At 51.3% G+C, this 13,057-nt stretch overlaps 1 protein-coding gene across 1 annotated transcript; it reads left to right on the top strand.

Moving 5' to 3' along the window:
- Positions 1–934: 934 nt before the first annotated feature.
- Positions 935–10,036, top strand: ABHD6 (abhydrolase domain containing 6, acylglycerol lipase). Its single transcript, XM_062500692.1, has 8 exons — positions 935–1,056; positions 4,353–4,509; positions 4,905–5,018; positions 5,268–5,400; positions 6,642–6,799; positions 7,603–7,657; positions 8,101–8,201; positions 8,911–10,036. Exons 1-8 carry the CDS (start codon positions 938–940, stop codon positions 9,085–9,087), a joined length of 1,014 nt encoding a protein of 337 aa, XP_062356676.1. The 5' UTR covers positions 935–937; the 3' UTR covers positions 9,088–10,036.
- Positions 10,037–13,057: the final 3,021 nt, after the last annotated feature.

The raw sequence follows: 13,057 nt of genomic DNA, 5'->3' as shown, positions 1-13,057 counted from the left end.
GGGGAGCCATGAGTTGGTTATCAGAGGGAATTAGACATGTGTGTGTGGCAGCATTTAATCTCTTAATGAGAAAAATACATCCCAGCTTCCTGTGGTAGGAAGATTTCAGGGACAAATATGACATTGTGCAAGAGCTTGCCCTTGCTCCCAGTGTCCTCCACCCTGCTGTCCCTGAGACTTGTCTGAAGGATGCTTCAGAGCAGGGATGGGGACCTCTTGTCCACAGCAAGTGCAAAATGTGGAGCAGAAGTGAGGATATGGGGGTGGGGATAAATTTGTTTCTGATAAGGGCTGGACATCAAAGCGTGCCCTGCCAAGTAGTTTCCTTCTGTTCCCGAGTCCATTAATAGGCTCTGCTTCCTTGATTAGCTGGTGCCTGTGTAGAGCAGTAATGAGAGCTGGGCTCAACCCATCAGTTCTAGGTCAGTGGTTGTGTGCTGGGGATTTGGAATCAGGCAGGGGGAGACGAAGGAGACAGAGCTGGACCCCTGCCTCCAAAAAGAAGCGTGGAGCCTGCCTGAAGCTGGCACTGCCTGCACCTATTGGGGGAAAGGCTGCCTGCACTCATGGTGGGGAAAGGCTGCCTGCATCCCTTGGGGGGCTGTGCTTCCTGTGTCTGCAAAGTGTCCCAAGGGCCATGTCACCCTGGACAACTTCCGTGCCTCTTAGAAGGCTCGTTGCCCGTTTGAGATGTGCTTTCCGGAGAGGATAACATTGCAGTAATTAGATCCATTAAGGAGCCAGAAGAAATATGTGGGTTTTAAAACTGAAGGAGACTTTGCTGTGCTCCTGAGTGATATCTGCCTCTTGCAGAGCTGCTTTCCTCCTCATCTGGCAGCAGAGTTCTCATTTAGCAATGACTTGTCATAATTTCATGTGCTTAACCTCAGAACTTTCCCTAAATGCAGGCAGGTGAAGCTGAGTAGTGAAGAGCAGCATGGACCTGGATATGCTGAACATGTTTGTCATCGCTGGTGGCACCCTGGCTATCCCCATCCTGGCCTTCGTGGCCTCATTCCTCCTCTGGCCCTCGGCGCTCATCCGCATCTACTACTGGTGAGTGCATGAGCCCCACTTCTGCCAGAGTGGTGGGGGGGAACCTGTACCCCCCCACACACACAGGGCACAGTGGTGTGAACAGAGCTGGATCTTCCTGCCCCTGATGGCAATAACAGCAGGTGACCTGAGGTCCTCCAGGGCCATGCCAGCTGTGTGCAGCTGTAAGCATGCCTGGGAGAAGAAAATGGCATTTTCCTATTGCATTTTGCTGCTATGTCTGTCAGGCCTCTTGCTGTCCCGGGGGTTTGACTGAGCCAAGGGGCAGTTGGCCAGGCTGCCACTGCAGTGCCAGCTTGCAAGACCTCTCCAAACCACTTCGGGTTGCTTTTCCCAAGAACTGGACTGCAACTGGGAAAAGCACTGCTGGTGCAGCCTGGCCTGGCAGTCATGGCAGTCTGGTGGACTCCCACCTCTTCAATGTGGCTGTGGTGTAGGTGTACCTGGGCTCACATGCTCCATCCCAGCTGACAGCCTGCTCAGCAGTAGTAGTGTTTTCCCCTCACTAGTAGTTATGGATGAGGCTTTTCTCATCCTCTCTTTTTCTTCTGGAATGGAGCATCAGAGAAGATGAAGGGATGCTTTTCCCTATCCCCTTGAATCTTCTTTCTGATACCAGGAGGCAAGGACTAAATCCTTCAGTCTTCCTTTGCCCCTGGAAATTGGTGATAAGCCCACTGGCAGCTTTCCTCTCTGGGTTTGTTGCAGGGAAAAGCTGGAATAACTCCCTTCAGAAGTCAGGGCAGTCTCATCCCCCAGCATGGAGCAGGCAGCAGCATACAGGCAGATCAGGCAGCATGTCAGGCTGCTCTCATGTGCCGCTGGTAGAGGGTGGCTCCTGCAGTTTAGCTCAGGGGTGTTTCCAAATCCAGGTGACCTCCAGCAAGAGGAACCTGTTTGTCCATCACAGCACACAGGTGCAACAATGGGATGAAGCCTGTTTCTGAAGGCACTTTAATTAGCAGCCTTTTATTCACAGCATCTGAGAGAGGAGGGAGCATGGGATGAAAACCCCAGTGATGGGATCATCACTCTGCAAAGGAGAGCAGGCAGTGTCACAGCCTTCTGCTGCCACATGGGTGTCTGGGTGGTATTGGGTTTGACAGTTAAAGTGGTTTGTTTCTCTGGATATGTGAGGAGATGGTGGAAGTCAGGGAGGACCCTGATAGACTGAGGTTCTGAGGAGGATCCCTGGAAAAGCACTGTTGATTGAGTGTGGTCTGGGCGAAGCCTTCAGCAGCCACAGGCAGGGGTGGCAGGACAGGGCAAAGGAGGTGCAGGGTCTGATGCTGGGAGCTTGGAGGAGCCAGGCTGAGTGGAAGGCAGAGAATGCCCTGTTGCCTTTGTTCTTCTGGGGTTGCAGATAAGGAGCTGAGTGAAAATGCACTGTAGGTAGGTTGGTCTGTGTTTGGGTGAGGGAGGGAGCATGTGAGTAGGGGTCAGGATTGTCTTTTTTGAAGGGTGTGGTTCCCCCCATCTCCCTCTCTTCCAGCATTTCTGTCAGTATGGGCTTCTTGCAGGAGTAATTGCAATGCACTGTGTGTAATGGGCACCTCTTTTCTTAGGAACAGTGGACAAGAAGTGTGGGTCTGCCCTTAATCTTCTATTGGCTTATTTCCAAGCTGGGTTTTTTGAGGGGTGAAATTACTGTGTTTCCCCATCAGCAGAGGCAGGAGAGATGCAGGCAGCATGCCGTGTTGCTCTCCTCTTTCAGCACCATGCAGCTCCAGTGCAGCAATGTGGCATTGTTCCTGGGAGGTCCCAGGGAAAGCTTCTCCGTTGTTCCATAATTCCCTGCTCCCTCCTTCTCCTCACTGCCAGTCTGTGTGTCCTCAGCTGGTGCAGTCAAGGGTCATGCTGGGCCCCCCTCACCCACAGCCTCACTGCTTTCCCTGCCACTAATGCGCCTTCCTGCCTAGCAGGATATCCAGGGCTGCCCCACTGACCCCAGCCCTGCATCCGCTCTGCCCGTGCTGCCATAGGGGTTAATTAGTTTAGCTGCTGCCACTAAGTGAGTTAGCACCTTGTGAGGGATCAGTTCAGCTTTGCACAGATTATTTTGCCTTCTACTGAATTGATCCATTAGGATCAGTTGCTAAAAATGTTATCATCTTGCCCATTGGTAGTTCACACCAGTGCCTTTGAGGCAAGGAACTCTTAAGACACTTATTAGGGAGAAATTCACCTCTCCTTGTAGGACCAGCACAGAGCTGAGATGCTGCTTAAGTCCCGCTAACTCCCTCAAAAAAGAGATTATGCTAAAAGAGGATTTCACTATGCATAAGCTTTGAGTGGGCAGAGAGGTATGACAGTCCTGAAGTGTTGGTGACCTTGCTCTTGTGTCTTAAATAAACTCTGATACAGCATATAAAAGTTCTTGCCGGTGTCTCGGCCACCAGGAGTAGCCCAGTACTTGTCCTGACAAGGGTTATACCTGAGCACAGCGGAAACACAGACAAAGAAAACCCATTCTCTGCCTTGGGCTGCACGTACACATCATGTGTCCAAAGTGTCACCGATAATCTTTGTTCAGGTCCTTCTGGCCAGCAGTTTTGCTGCATCCTCTGAGCAGGATGCAAGCATATGTTGGCAGGAGCTGTCTGCCTCTGCTTTTAGAGGAACAGCTTTGGGGTTAGCCTGCTACCTTCTGGGGTGCTAAACCCAGTGTAAGGTTGGCCCACTCCAGTCCTTTGTGTGCGTATAAATACATTTTTAAAGGCTGTCTAGTTGTTCCATGGGAATTGAGTTTCTGTGGTGCTCCAAGGTGACATGGTTGTTTTGGCTGGGAACTGATGTGCTTGTCTGTGGGGGTGATGTACTCCCATTGATGCAGGACTGTGTCCAAATAACCCTGTGACAGATCCACCTTATCCACCTGGGAGAACTGTCTCCATTGGCCTGCCCATCCTGTGCGCTGCCTTGCTATGTGTGCTGCCCCTCTCTCTTGAGTCTGTGTCCTCATACCAGCTTTTGGGTATTTTTCTCTTTTAACATTGTTATTTTTGCCCATTTTGATTGCTAAATGATTAATTTAGGGTACCTTTTAAAAGCTTTTAACAAACAGAGTGTCTCCACAAACCATCTGCAGTGCAGCCAGCAGTTAGTACTACCCCTGTCCAGGGACCAGATGCACAGGGTTAGTCCCAGTAGTCCCATTATGGCACCAGTGAGAGCCCAACCTAATTGGTCTTAGTGAGCCAACAAATCTGTGGCTGCCTTCAGACTTGTCACCTGGCTTATATCCTGGCTGGGCCCTGGTCTTGTCTTTCTCACCGGTGTTTTCTCCTTGTTTCCAGGTACTGGCGCCGAGCCTTGGGCATGCAGGTTAGATATGCAAACTACGATGACTATCAGTTTTGTTATTCCTATAGAGGAAGACCTGGATACCGACCGTCCATCCTGATGCTACATGGATTCTCAGCCCACAAAGACATGTGGCTGTCCATAGTCAAGGTGGGTATCATGTTGCTCCTTACTGAGAACTGATGGTCCTGGGCTTGGGGGCAGTGTGGGGGGCCCAGTGGTTGCATGCATAGGATGGAATGAATGCTGGAACATGCTAGGAACATGCTGCTTAACTCCATGCCCATTGCTTGTTGCATCCCTTCATCCCTATAACATGCAGAGCTGCAGGGGAAGAGCAGTACACACCTGCTGCCTCCATGGGAAGAAAGTCTTGGCCATGCTGTCTCATCATGTCATCCTTGGTACATGAGCTGACTTAGCCTGGTGCACGAGCAACCTGGGCTACCAGGAGGAGAGTGACCCCCACACAGACTCCCCACTTGCCATCCCTGGGCTTTGCAGCAGTTTCCCTGCTCTGTAACCACCCTGGTTTGTTTCTTCAGTTCCTGCCAAAGAACCTGCACTTGATATGTGTGGATATGCCTGGGCACGAGGGCACGACCCGCTCGGACTTGGATGATTACTCCATTAGTGGGCAAGCTAAGAGAATACACCAGGTAAAGAAAGCTCCAGCATCACATCACCTCTGCAGAGGGATGTAGGGCCGTGGGGGATGTGGGGATTCAAGGGACTTGGGGACATGAGGGATGCTAAGCCCCGTGAGTCTGCCTTATGTGGCCTCACTCCCTCCCTGCCCAGGCAACCAGAGCCAGCAGCCTCAGGCTTTTGATTTGAACTTCTCTAATGACCTGACCCCATGCTGTTGTTTCCTCTCTTCTAACAACGCTCCTTCTGCTCTCTGCCAGTTCGTGGAGTGCATCAAGCTGAACAAAAAGCCCTTTCATCTGGTTGGCACTTCCATGGGAGGAAACGTTGCTGGTGTCTACGCTGCTTTGTACCCAGAAGATATTTGCAGCTTGACCCTCATCTGCCCTGCAGGTGGGCAAGGCAGGGGAGATGAGACAGAGGGCAAGCAGAGCCCGGTGCAAAAGCCCAGGGTGTCGCTGGAGGCAGCACAGTGTAGTGCAAAGCATGTAGAAATAATTTGTATTTACACTCTGGAAATGTCTGGAAAGGCACAAGAGAAAATCCCAGCTTTGTGCAGACTACCCTTCTCCAGCGGTTTGGCGTTTGCCCCACTGTGCTTTGGTTAGAGTCAGGACTAGGGCCAATGGGACAAGTTCTGCCCTGGAGGAAAATGCCTTTTCCCTTGGGATGGCAGGCATTTTACACAGCATGTCTGCAGCCTATCAGCTCAGGAGAGGGAATCAAGACTGCAACAGGAATAGCTTCCCCATTCTGACCTCCTGAAAGCCTTGGTGTGATGAAGGCCAGGGGCTTTGGGAGCTGGAGAGCTCTGACCTCCCACCTTTGGGTGCCTTGAGTGGAAAGAGCACTTCAGGGCTGGGCACAGGTCAGCAGGGTGTCCCCTCTATCCCCTCCATCCCCAGCACCCCCGGACAGGGGGCTCAGGGAAACCTGGGCGCGCCATGTTGCAGGAGGCAGAGCGGACAGGGAGCTTCTCTGTCAGGGAGGCTTTGCTGCATCCCAGTTGTCATAGCAGCTCCTTTCCCCTCCCACACAAGGAAAGCTGCTCCAAATAAGCACTAAGGAATGAAACAAAGCAAATGTTACCTAGCTACCAGGCTCTGGGGGCGTCGGGCTCCCACTCCCCCCGGGAGAAGTTCCGACTGCCTCTCTGGCTGTTTCTGGATATGAAACCTCTGTGTGGGGGCTGCAGAAAGGTTTAGGATTAAGTTGCTGGGGAAATTTTCCTCAGTAGTGCATGCAGATGGGGCTGCTGAAATTTTCTGTCCAATCCTCTGCAGTGGCAGCCTGGGCACTAGTGTTTGCATCTGATGACCATGTAAAAAATAAGCACTGTAACTTTTCTAGAAGTAGTTATGCATGCCTACACCTCGTGCCATGCCAGCCTGTGGGGTTGGTCGTGCCAAGCTCTGGAGCAGGAGGGAGGCTGGGTATCTCTGGATGCATATTGGTGTGGCTGTATATACAGATGTTTTCTTCCACTTTTAATAAAATCTTTTTAAAGACTGAGCAAGCAGGAAGCCAGAGGCAGGGATGAGGGAAGTCAGTACAAGGATTTTTTTTTTTATTTGGGCTGTTTGAGGGGATCTCATTTGGGTTTCAGCTTGTTCACCCGTTCTCATTTCACCCAGGCCTGCTAAGTACCACTGACAGCAAGTTCATTAAGCAGCTCCGGGAGCTGCAAGAGTCCAAATGCATTGACAGGATCCCTTTAATCCCCTCCACACCCGAGGAGATGGCAGACATGCTGAAGCTTTGCTCCTACGTTCGCTTCAAGGTGCCACAGCAGGTGAGAAACCAACTCTGGTTATGGCAGCTGGAAAAGGGAGGCTTGGAGGTGGTGAGCAGGTTTGCTTCTCCCTGCACCTCCATGGTGGCAACTGGGGCAATGCTGGGAGTAGAGCTAGAGCTGCCAACCCTGCCATCACCCAGGTGAGACACACCCAGCCCCACTCCCAGCATTTTTTCCAGCACTTTCCTTTCAAATCCTCCTTTCCAAGCTCTCTGGCAATCTGTGCTGGAACTTCTCCTCCCGTGAAGTTTTTGGCAGCAGGCTGAGATGTAGAAGGGATTTTTAGTAAATATGGCTGACAGGAAGCATTAAATAACTAAGGCAGTGGTTGTCTGATGTGGGGGGGAATTGTTTGCTGCTTTTTAAGTAGAAGTGATGGAAATGCTAATTGCATCATTGTCAAGCGAGAGGAATTTGGTCAGGGGCTGACTACTAAACTAGTTTTCCTTAGGAAGTCTGGAGTGAGTAGATTGGAGAGTCAGAAAAATATGTAAGCTAATGCCAAGACCTTTTGTGTTTTTGCCAAAATAATACAATAAGGAAGAAAAGTTCAGTCATGACTGAGGTGGCTGCTGGCCAGGGGCAGAAATCGGGTCTGCACCACAAAAGACAATATTATTTGTTGCTGAAATATATGTTGCTTAAGCATGGTTTCAACAGCCCCACGTGCTTAGGAAGAAGCTTATGCTGGGGCCAGACTTGCTGGGGAGACAAGGACTGCTCTTGAGTGCTCTTGGGCATGCTCAGCCTTGTGCAGGGCATGGGTCCCCTCCAGCAGCTCTGCTCTGCTCTCCCTGCAGATCCTCCAGGGCCTCGTTGATGTTCGCATTCCACACAATGAATTCTACCGGAAACGTAAGTGCAGGGGGGCAGCCTCCTCACCTGGCTTTCCAGCAGGATCCCCGGGGTGCGGGGACAAGATGTTCCCAGCCCCTGTGTCCCCAGCACATGGGTGGGCCCCAGCATCCTATGCTGTCTTGCTGAGGGTGGGAGAGAGCAATGTCATTAACAGATTTGGGGACACACCTTGGTCACTGGCAGAAATGCGCTGCCACCCCCACTGGTGACAGTGTTGCTGCTTCACCCTCGCCCTTCCATCTGGGTTAACAGGTGCCTAAGAGGAGGTGGTTTGGCTGAGGGCCTCTCTAAGGGCTTGGTGGCAGGGCAAAGACAGCCCATCATCTCTTCATGCGTTTCCCAGTGGGGTGATTCTAGCAGGACTGGCCCACAGGGGCCCCCTTTGAGAAGGGGATGCAAAACATCTCCCTGTAGGACTGACTCTCCTCTTGCTCCACTAGTGTTTTTAGAAATTGTGGATGAAAAGTCCAGGAACTCTCTCCATGAGAACATGAGCAAGATCAAAGCACCAACACAGGTCATCTGGGGAAAGCAGGACCAGGTAGGCAGCCCCCTGCACACGCCCCACAGACCTGTCTCTGTCTCTGCCTGTGCCCAGCCACGGGGGCAGGGTGGGGGCTGTGCTGCTGAGCTCTGCACTGCTCTGCAGGGAGCTGGCACGTGTGTCTGGGTCCCCAGTGGGTTAGACACAGGGGCTCAGCAGGGTGATGGGCAGAAAGCTGACGGCCAGCTTTCCAGAGGGAGGAGAGGGCACTGCCAGTGCTGGGGACTGCTAGGGGGCAGGTGGGGGGGTGGGTGTTGGCACTGAAACAGGCAAGGGCTGGGAAGAAGAATAAAGTGTGAGCAAAGAGGGTTGTCCTGGCAACTGAGAAGAGACATGCTCTTTGTGGGCAGGCTTTGAGGCAAAATCCTAGGGCTTGTTTCAGAGGCAGGATTAGGAGGGAAGATGTGGGAGGAAGCAAGCTGCAGGCATGCAGAGAGTTCTGTAAATGCAAAAATGCAAGTGTTTGCTTGCAATGATACCTTTGCATTGAGACAGCAGCCAAAGCATACAAGAGAGTTCCCTGCTGCATGCTGAGACTGGGACTATGCAGCCTCCCTGCCCTGTCCCCAGGCAGGGCACTGGCATCACAAGGACTGTGTCTGCATCCCTGCTCCACGTCTCAGTCGGACCCCAGCAGGGTTTCTGCAGCATCCAGCAAACCCCATCTCTGACTGTGGCAGTGACTGTTTTTCTCCCTGCTGTCCAGGTCCTGGATGTTTCTGGTGCCAGTGTTTTAGCAGGAGCTATTCCAGACTGCCATGTGTACATCCTGGAGAACTGTGGGCACTCCGTGGTGGTGGAGCGGCCCCGCAAGACAGCCAACCTCATCCTGGAGTTCCTGGCGCTGCTGCACGGCATAGACAACAACAAGAAGCAGGCATGAGCATGGCAGGGAGCCGAGTGCCCATGCCAGGTTAAATTGTTAAGTACTGCAGCTTTGATACGTTCTCAGGGATCTTGTACGAATTGGGGTCAATGTGCCAAAGTCCCTGAGGAAGGCAGAATCACTGATACCTAAACCTATAGCACCACTGGCTCAGCAACCTGGGGTCACTGAGCAACCTCCATAGATGCAGGAACAGAAGCAGAGTATCTCCCTTTTCTACTTAGAGGTAAGGTAGAAATGAGCTGAAATCACCCAGTGCTCATCACACAGCCATTCATCTTACCTGGGTTACCAGCACGTAGTTGTTCATGGCATTTACCTAAACTATATATGAAATGTAGGAAGATATCTCAAATCCTGGACTGAGACTTTACAATATTTTTACTACTTTGAGTCTATCGTGTTGCATGCTGTTGTGCTGTAAGAGAACCCCCAAGTGCTCCAGGCATCTGCTTGAGTGCTTTTTGTGTAGCTCCTTATTTCATTATTTATGCAGAAAACAGCAGAAAACTTCATGTGTGGAAGTCCAATGACTGTATGTGAAAAAAAATGTTTACACTCTGAGTGGGTTTTCTAAATCTCTGAATAGCTCCTGTGTATTTGTAATGCCTTAACATTGCCCAGGGTGTGGTGTCTGTGCAGAACCTTGCCCAGGGTTGGTTCTACCTGAGGGTGAACACAGCCAGGGACAATGGGGTGCAGGCAGCAGCTTTGCCACCGCTGTGGACCTGGGGCAATGGGAACTGCCCGGGGTGATTTGGCCCCTGAGCCTGAGTCAGCAATAAGCCCATGGCCAGGATGTGATTCAGCCACCTTGGGTGAACTCTTGTCTCAGCTCCTCTATCACATCGTGCTGCTGAACACCTGGATGTAAATAATGATTTTCTTAATGAATTCTGTGAATTCTGCAAAAGCCAATGCCACTGGAACAGGCATGAGGGGTGGGAGGGGGCTGTGTGTTTGACCAGCACAGGGAATGATGAGGAGGGGCCAGCTCACCCACAAGGTGCTGGGCAGTGGTGGGGAAAGGTACAATGTACTTCTGCATCCTCTCCATGATTACAACTCCTGACCAAGGGAAGGTCTAGGTAGAAACAAGTAATACAGGCAATCTGCACTTTACAGCCTGCAAGGTGATGTTCAGGGATGGATCCTGCACCTCTCCAGGTGTGGTCCCTCACTGCCTGTCCCAGGGACAAAGTGCTGGTCCCGGTGTCAGGCAGGACCAGTGGGTGCTGGAGGGCAAGGTGGTGTGTGGTGCCTCAAAGGCAAAGCAGCAGGTGGCTGTCACCCCTCAGCCACCCCCAGCCCTCCTCAGGAGGTGACAGTGAGTGCTGTTAGAGTGTCATCCCCCCCCCCATCCCTGACTGGGAACACAGACTTGTGGTGCTGACAGCTTCCTGAGCTACCCAGATCTGTACATACATCTGAAACTCCCTGTCAGCTTCTTGGGTCTTTTTAAGAGAAGACACATTGTTCTTTTAGAAAACTAGAAATTTGCTGTTAATTGCTTGGTTATTGTTTCTACTACAGGAGTTGATTTAAAACCAAAATTGCTGATAGCTTTATGTGGTAAAAGCCAGAAAAAATTGTTCAGTATCTATATGGTTTCTCATGCCACAGATTGCTGTATGCAAAGGATTTATATGGCTATTAAAATCTAGTGATTTAAGGAGTCCATGGTGCAGTGACTTTTTCTTCCTTTGAAGAAGGTGGCCGTGGTGTGGGATGATACAGGGGTCTTGGTCTGCTGCTTCTTTCCTCCCCACATTTCTGGGAGATGCAGGTTTTGGCTCAAGGAATATTTCGTAATGGAAGGAGAGACATCAAAGATCCAGAAGGCTCAAGTCTCATTTCTTCAATGGCAACACACATTTTCCTTTTTTTCATTTTATTAGGAGGAGTTGGTACCAAACACTCAAGAAGGAAAATAAAACCTCAAGGGACAAGGGAAATAGGTTTTAAGCACCAATATTCCTCTTAAAACCCTTGCAAGCATGTTAAATATCAATTTCATCTATTATTGCAAGTCTTACTAAATCCCTAAATTCATATACTGTGCTAGGAGTAGCATTACTTCAATTTACAGGCAAAAGTATTTTCATTTCTCCTTTCCCCAGAAGGTTCTTGAGGCTCAGCAGCTGCATTATTTGCAAGAGGAGCTGCAGGGAGTGCTGAGGAGCATCTTCCTGGTTTCTGATCTCCCTACCTGTGCCCTGCCACTGCTGCAGTGATGCATGGATCAAGGTGGCCCTAATGATCACAGCACAGAAGTGGGTGGGGGCTTCTCCCCACCAGTAGGGGCTGAGGTTGTGCTGCTTCAGGGCATCTGCATCACATGTTGCAGCTTCTTGTAGCTCAGCAATAAAACCCCTCAGGTCTATATCGGAGGGGGCCCAGACTGGCCCCACAGCAGCTGAGCCTACTGCCCAGCAGGGATGTTAGCTGCCTGCACCTGCAAACACACCTGGCTGCTGCTCCCATTAACCCTCATTTCCTGCTAGGAGCCAGAAAAAAGCCCCACATCAAACACGGCTTTCTCCCTTGGTTTTGGCTGCTGTCCCCTTGGCACTGACCCTCCAATGAACTCTGGTCACCATCCAGGTAAGCTCTTTCACTCCAGGCTGGTTATGGGAAGGGGCAGAGGCTAGAGCTCCTCCTGGTGGGTTTTTGTGTCTTGAGGGCAGAACTGATGGAATCATGAGGAAATTACTGGATGCCAGTTGTGGCAAGCCCAGGGAACCTGGGCCTGAGCAGCCTGGTGTGTCAGGAGAGAGGGGGTACACTTTAGATTTGTTGCCCCATGTATAAGTACTGCTTTCCTTGTACCCATGGGGCTAAACCAGGCCTGTTCTGGTGCTGGGCTGGGTCATGAGGCTCATGGAGGTAAGGGTTCACAAAGGCCCTTGGTTGTTGTAGGTCTTGATAAGGCTGTTGCACTGTATCCTGAAAAGAGTCTCCAAAACAAAATAGGGCTGGCTTGAAATAAATCTAATACTGCCTCTGAGCAAGCTGTTTTGCTGCTGAGCATCTAAGTCCGTGGTGGTACCTGCTCCTGGAGTGCCATGGGAAGCAGGAGGAACAGAGCTGGTGGCAGCCAAGTACCTGGGTACTTGGTGTGTGCCCAGTTGATGTTGAAAAGGAAAATGTGATGGCCTTGAAACATGGACCTTCAGGGAAACCTGGGATGGGTTCTGTTCCACACAGCTGCAGACAGGTGTGCTTGTCTGCAGTGGAAATAAAAGTCTTTTCAGCCTTTTTCCCTAGGAAAGATTAATTAGCATTTTCTGCTTTATGAGAGGGTTTCAGCAGTGCAGGTCTGCACAGAGCATCCTCTGAAGGGCAGAGTGATGCTCAGGAGGTCTGGCACTATGGTTTGGGTGCTGTCGTGGGCATTCCCCACTCTGCCAGGCCACCACTCAGCTGAACCTCTCGTTGACTCAATGTGTGTCACAGTCCTCTCAGACACATTATTTTTCCATGGAAGCCTGGATGAGAGTGCCCTGAAGCACGGCTCCCCTCACCCACTATAGAGCCCCAACCCCTGTTCCTGTAGTGATGGAGGCACCTGTTCCCTGTGCTGCCTGTGGCTGTGACACGATGGGTGCCCTGCCAGGACCCTCCAGCTGATACTTGCAGCGAACGCAAGAAAAACATACAGGGTCAGGCAGGGGGCTCGGGTTTGGTTGTTTTTCCTTCTGGGAGGCCGTTTTCCAAGCAGGAGCCTCTTGAGGGCGGCTTGGGATTGTTCATTAAGCACTCGCTGAGCCTCTTCTATCGGTGACTTCTCCCTGCCATTGCCAGCCCCACAGCGCTGCCTGTCTGCTGCCTCTGCCCGCAGCTCCGGACTCGGAGAGCGAACCTCCTTTCCCTTTCGTGAGAAGACAGGCTCCTAGGCTGATATGACTCTTGCTAAGGCTGTTTCACTATATCCTGAAAAGAGGCTGCAAAACACTACAGGGCTGGC

Source organism: Cinclus cinclus, chromosome 12, assembly GCF_963662255.1.
Source record: "Cinclus cinclus chromosome 12, bCinCin1.1, whole genome shotgun sequence".
NCBI lineage: Eukaryota > Metazoa > Chordata > Aves > Passeriformes > Cinclidae > Cinclus > Cinclus cinclus.
The sequence above is the reverse complement of the archived record's forward strand: the minus strand, read 5'-3'. Positions and strand labels throughout refer to the sequence as shown.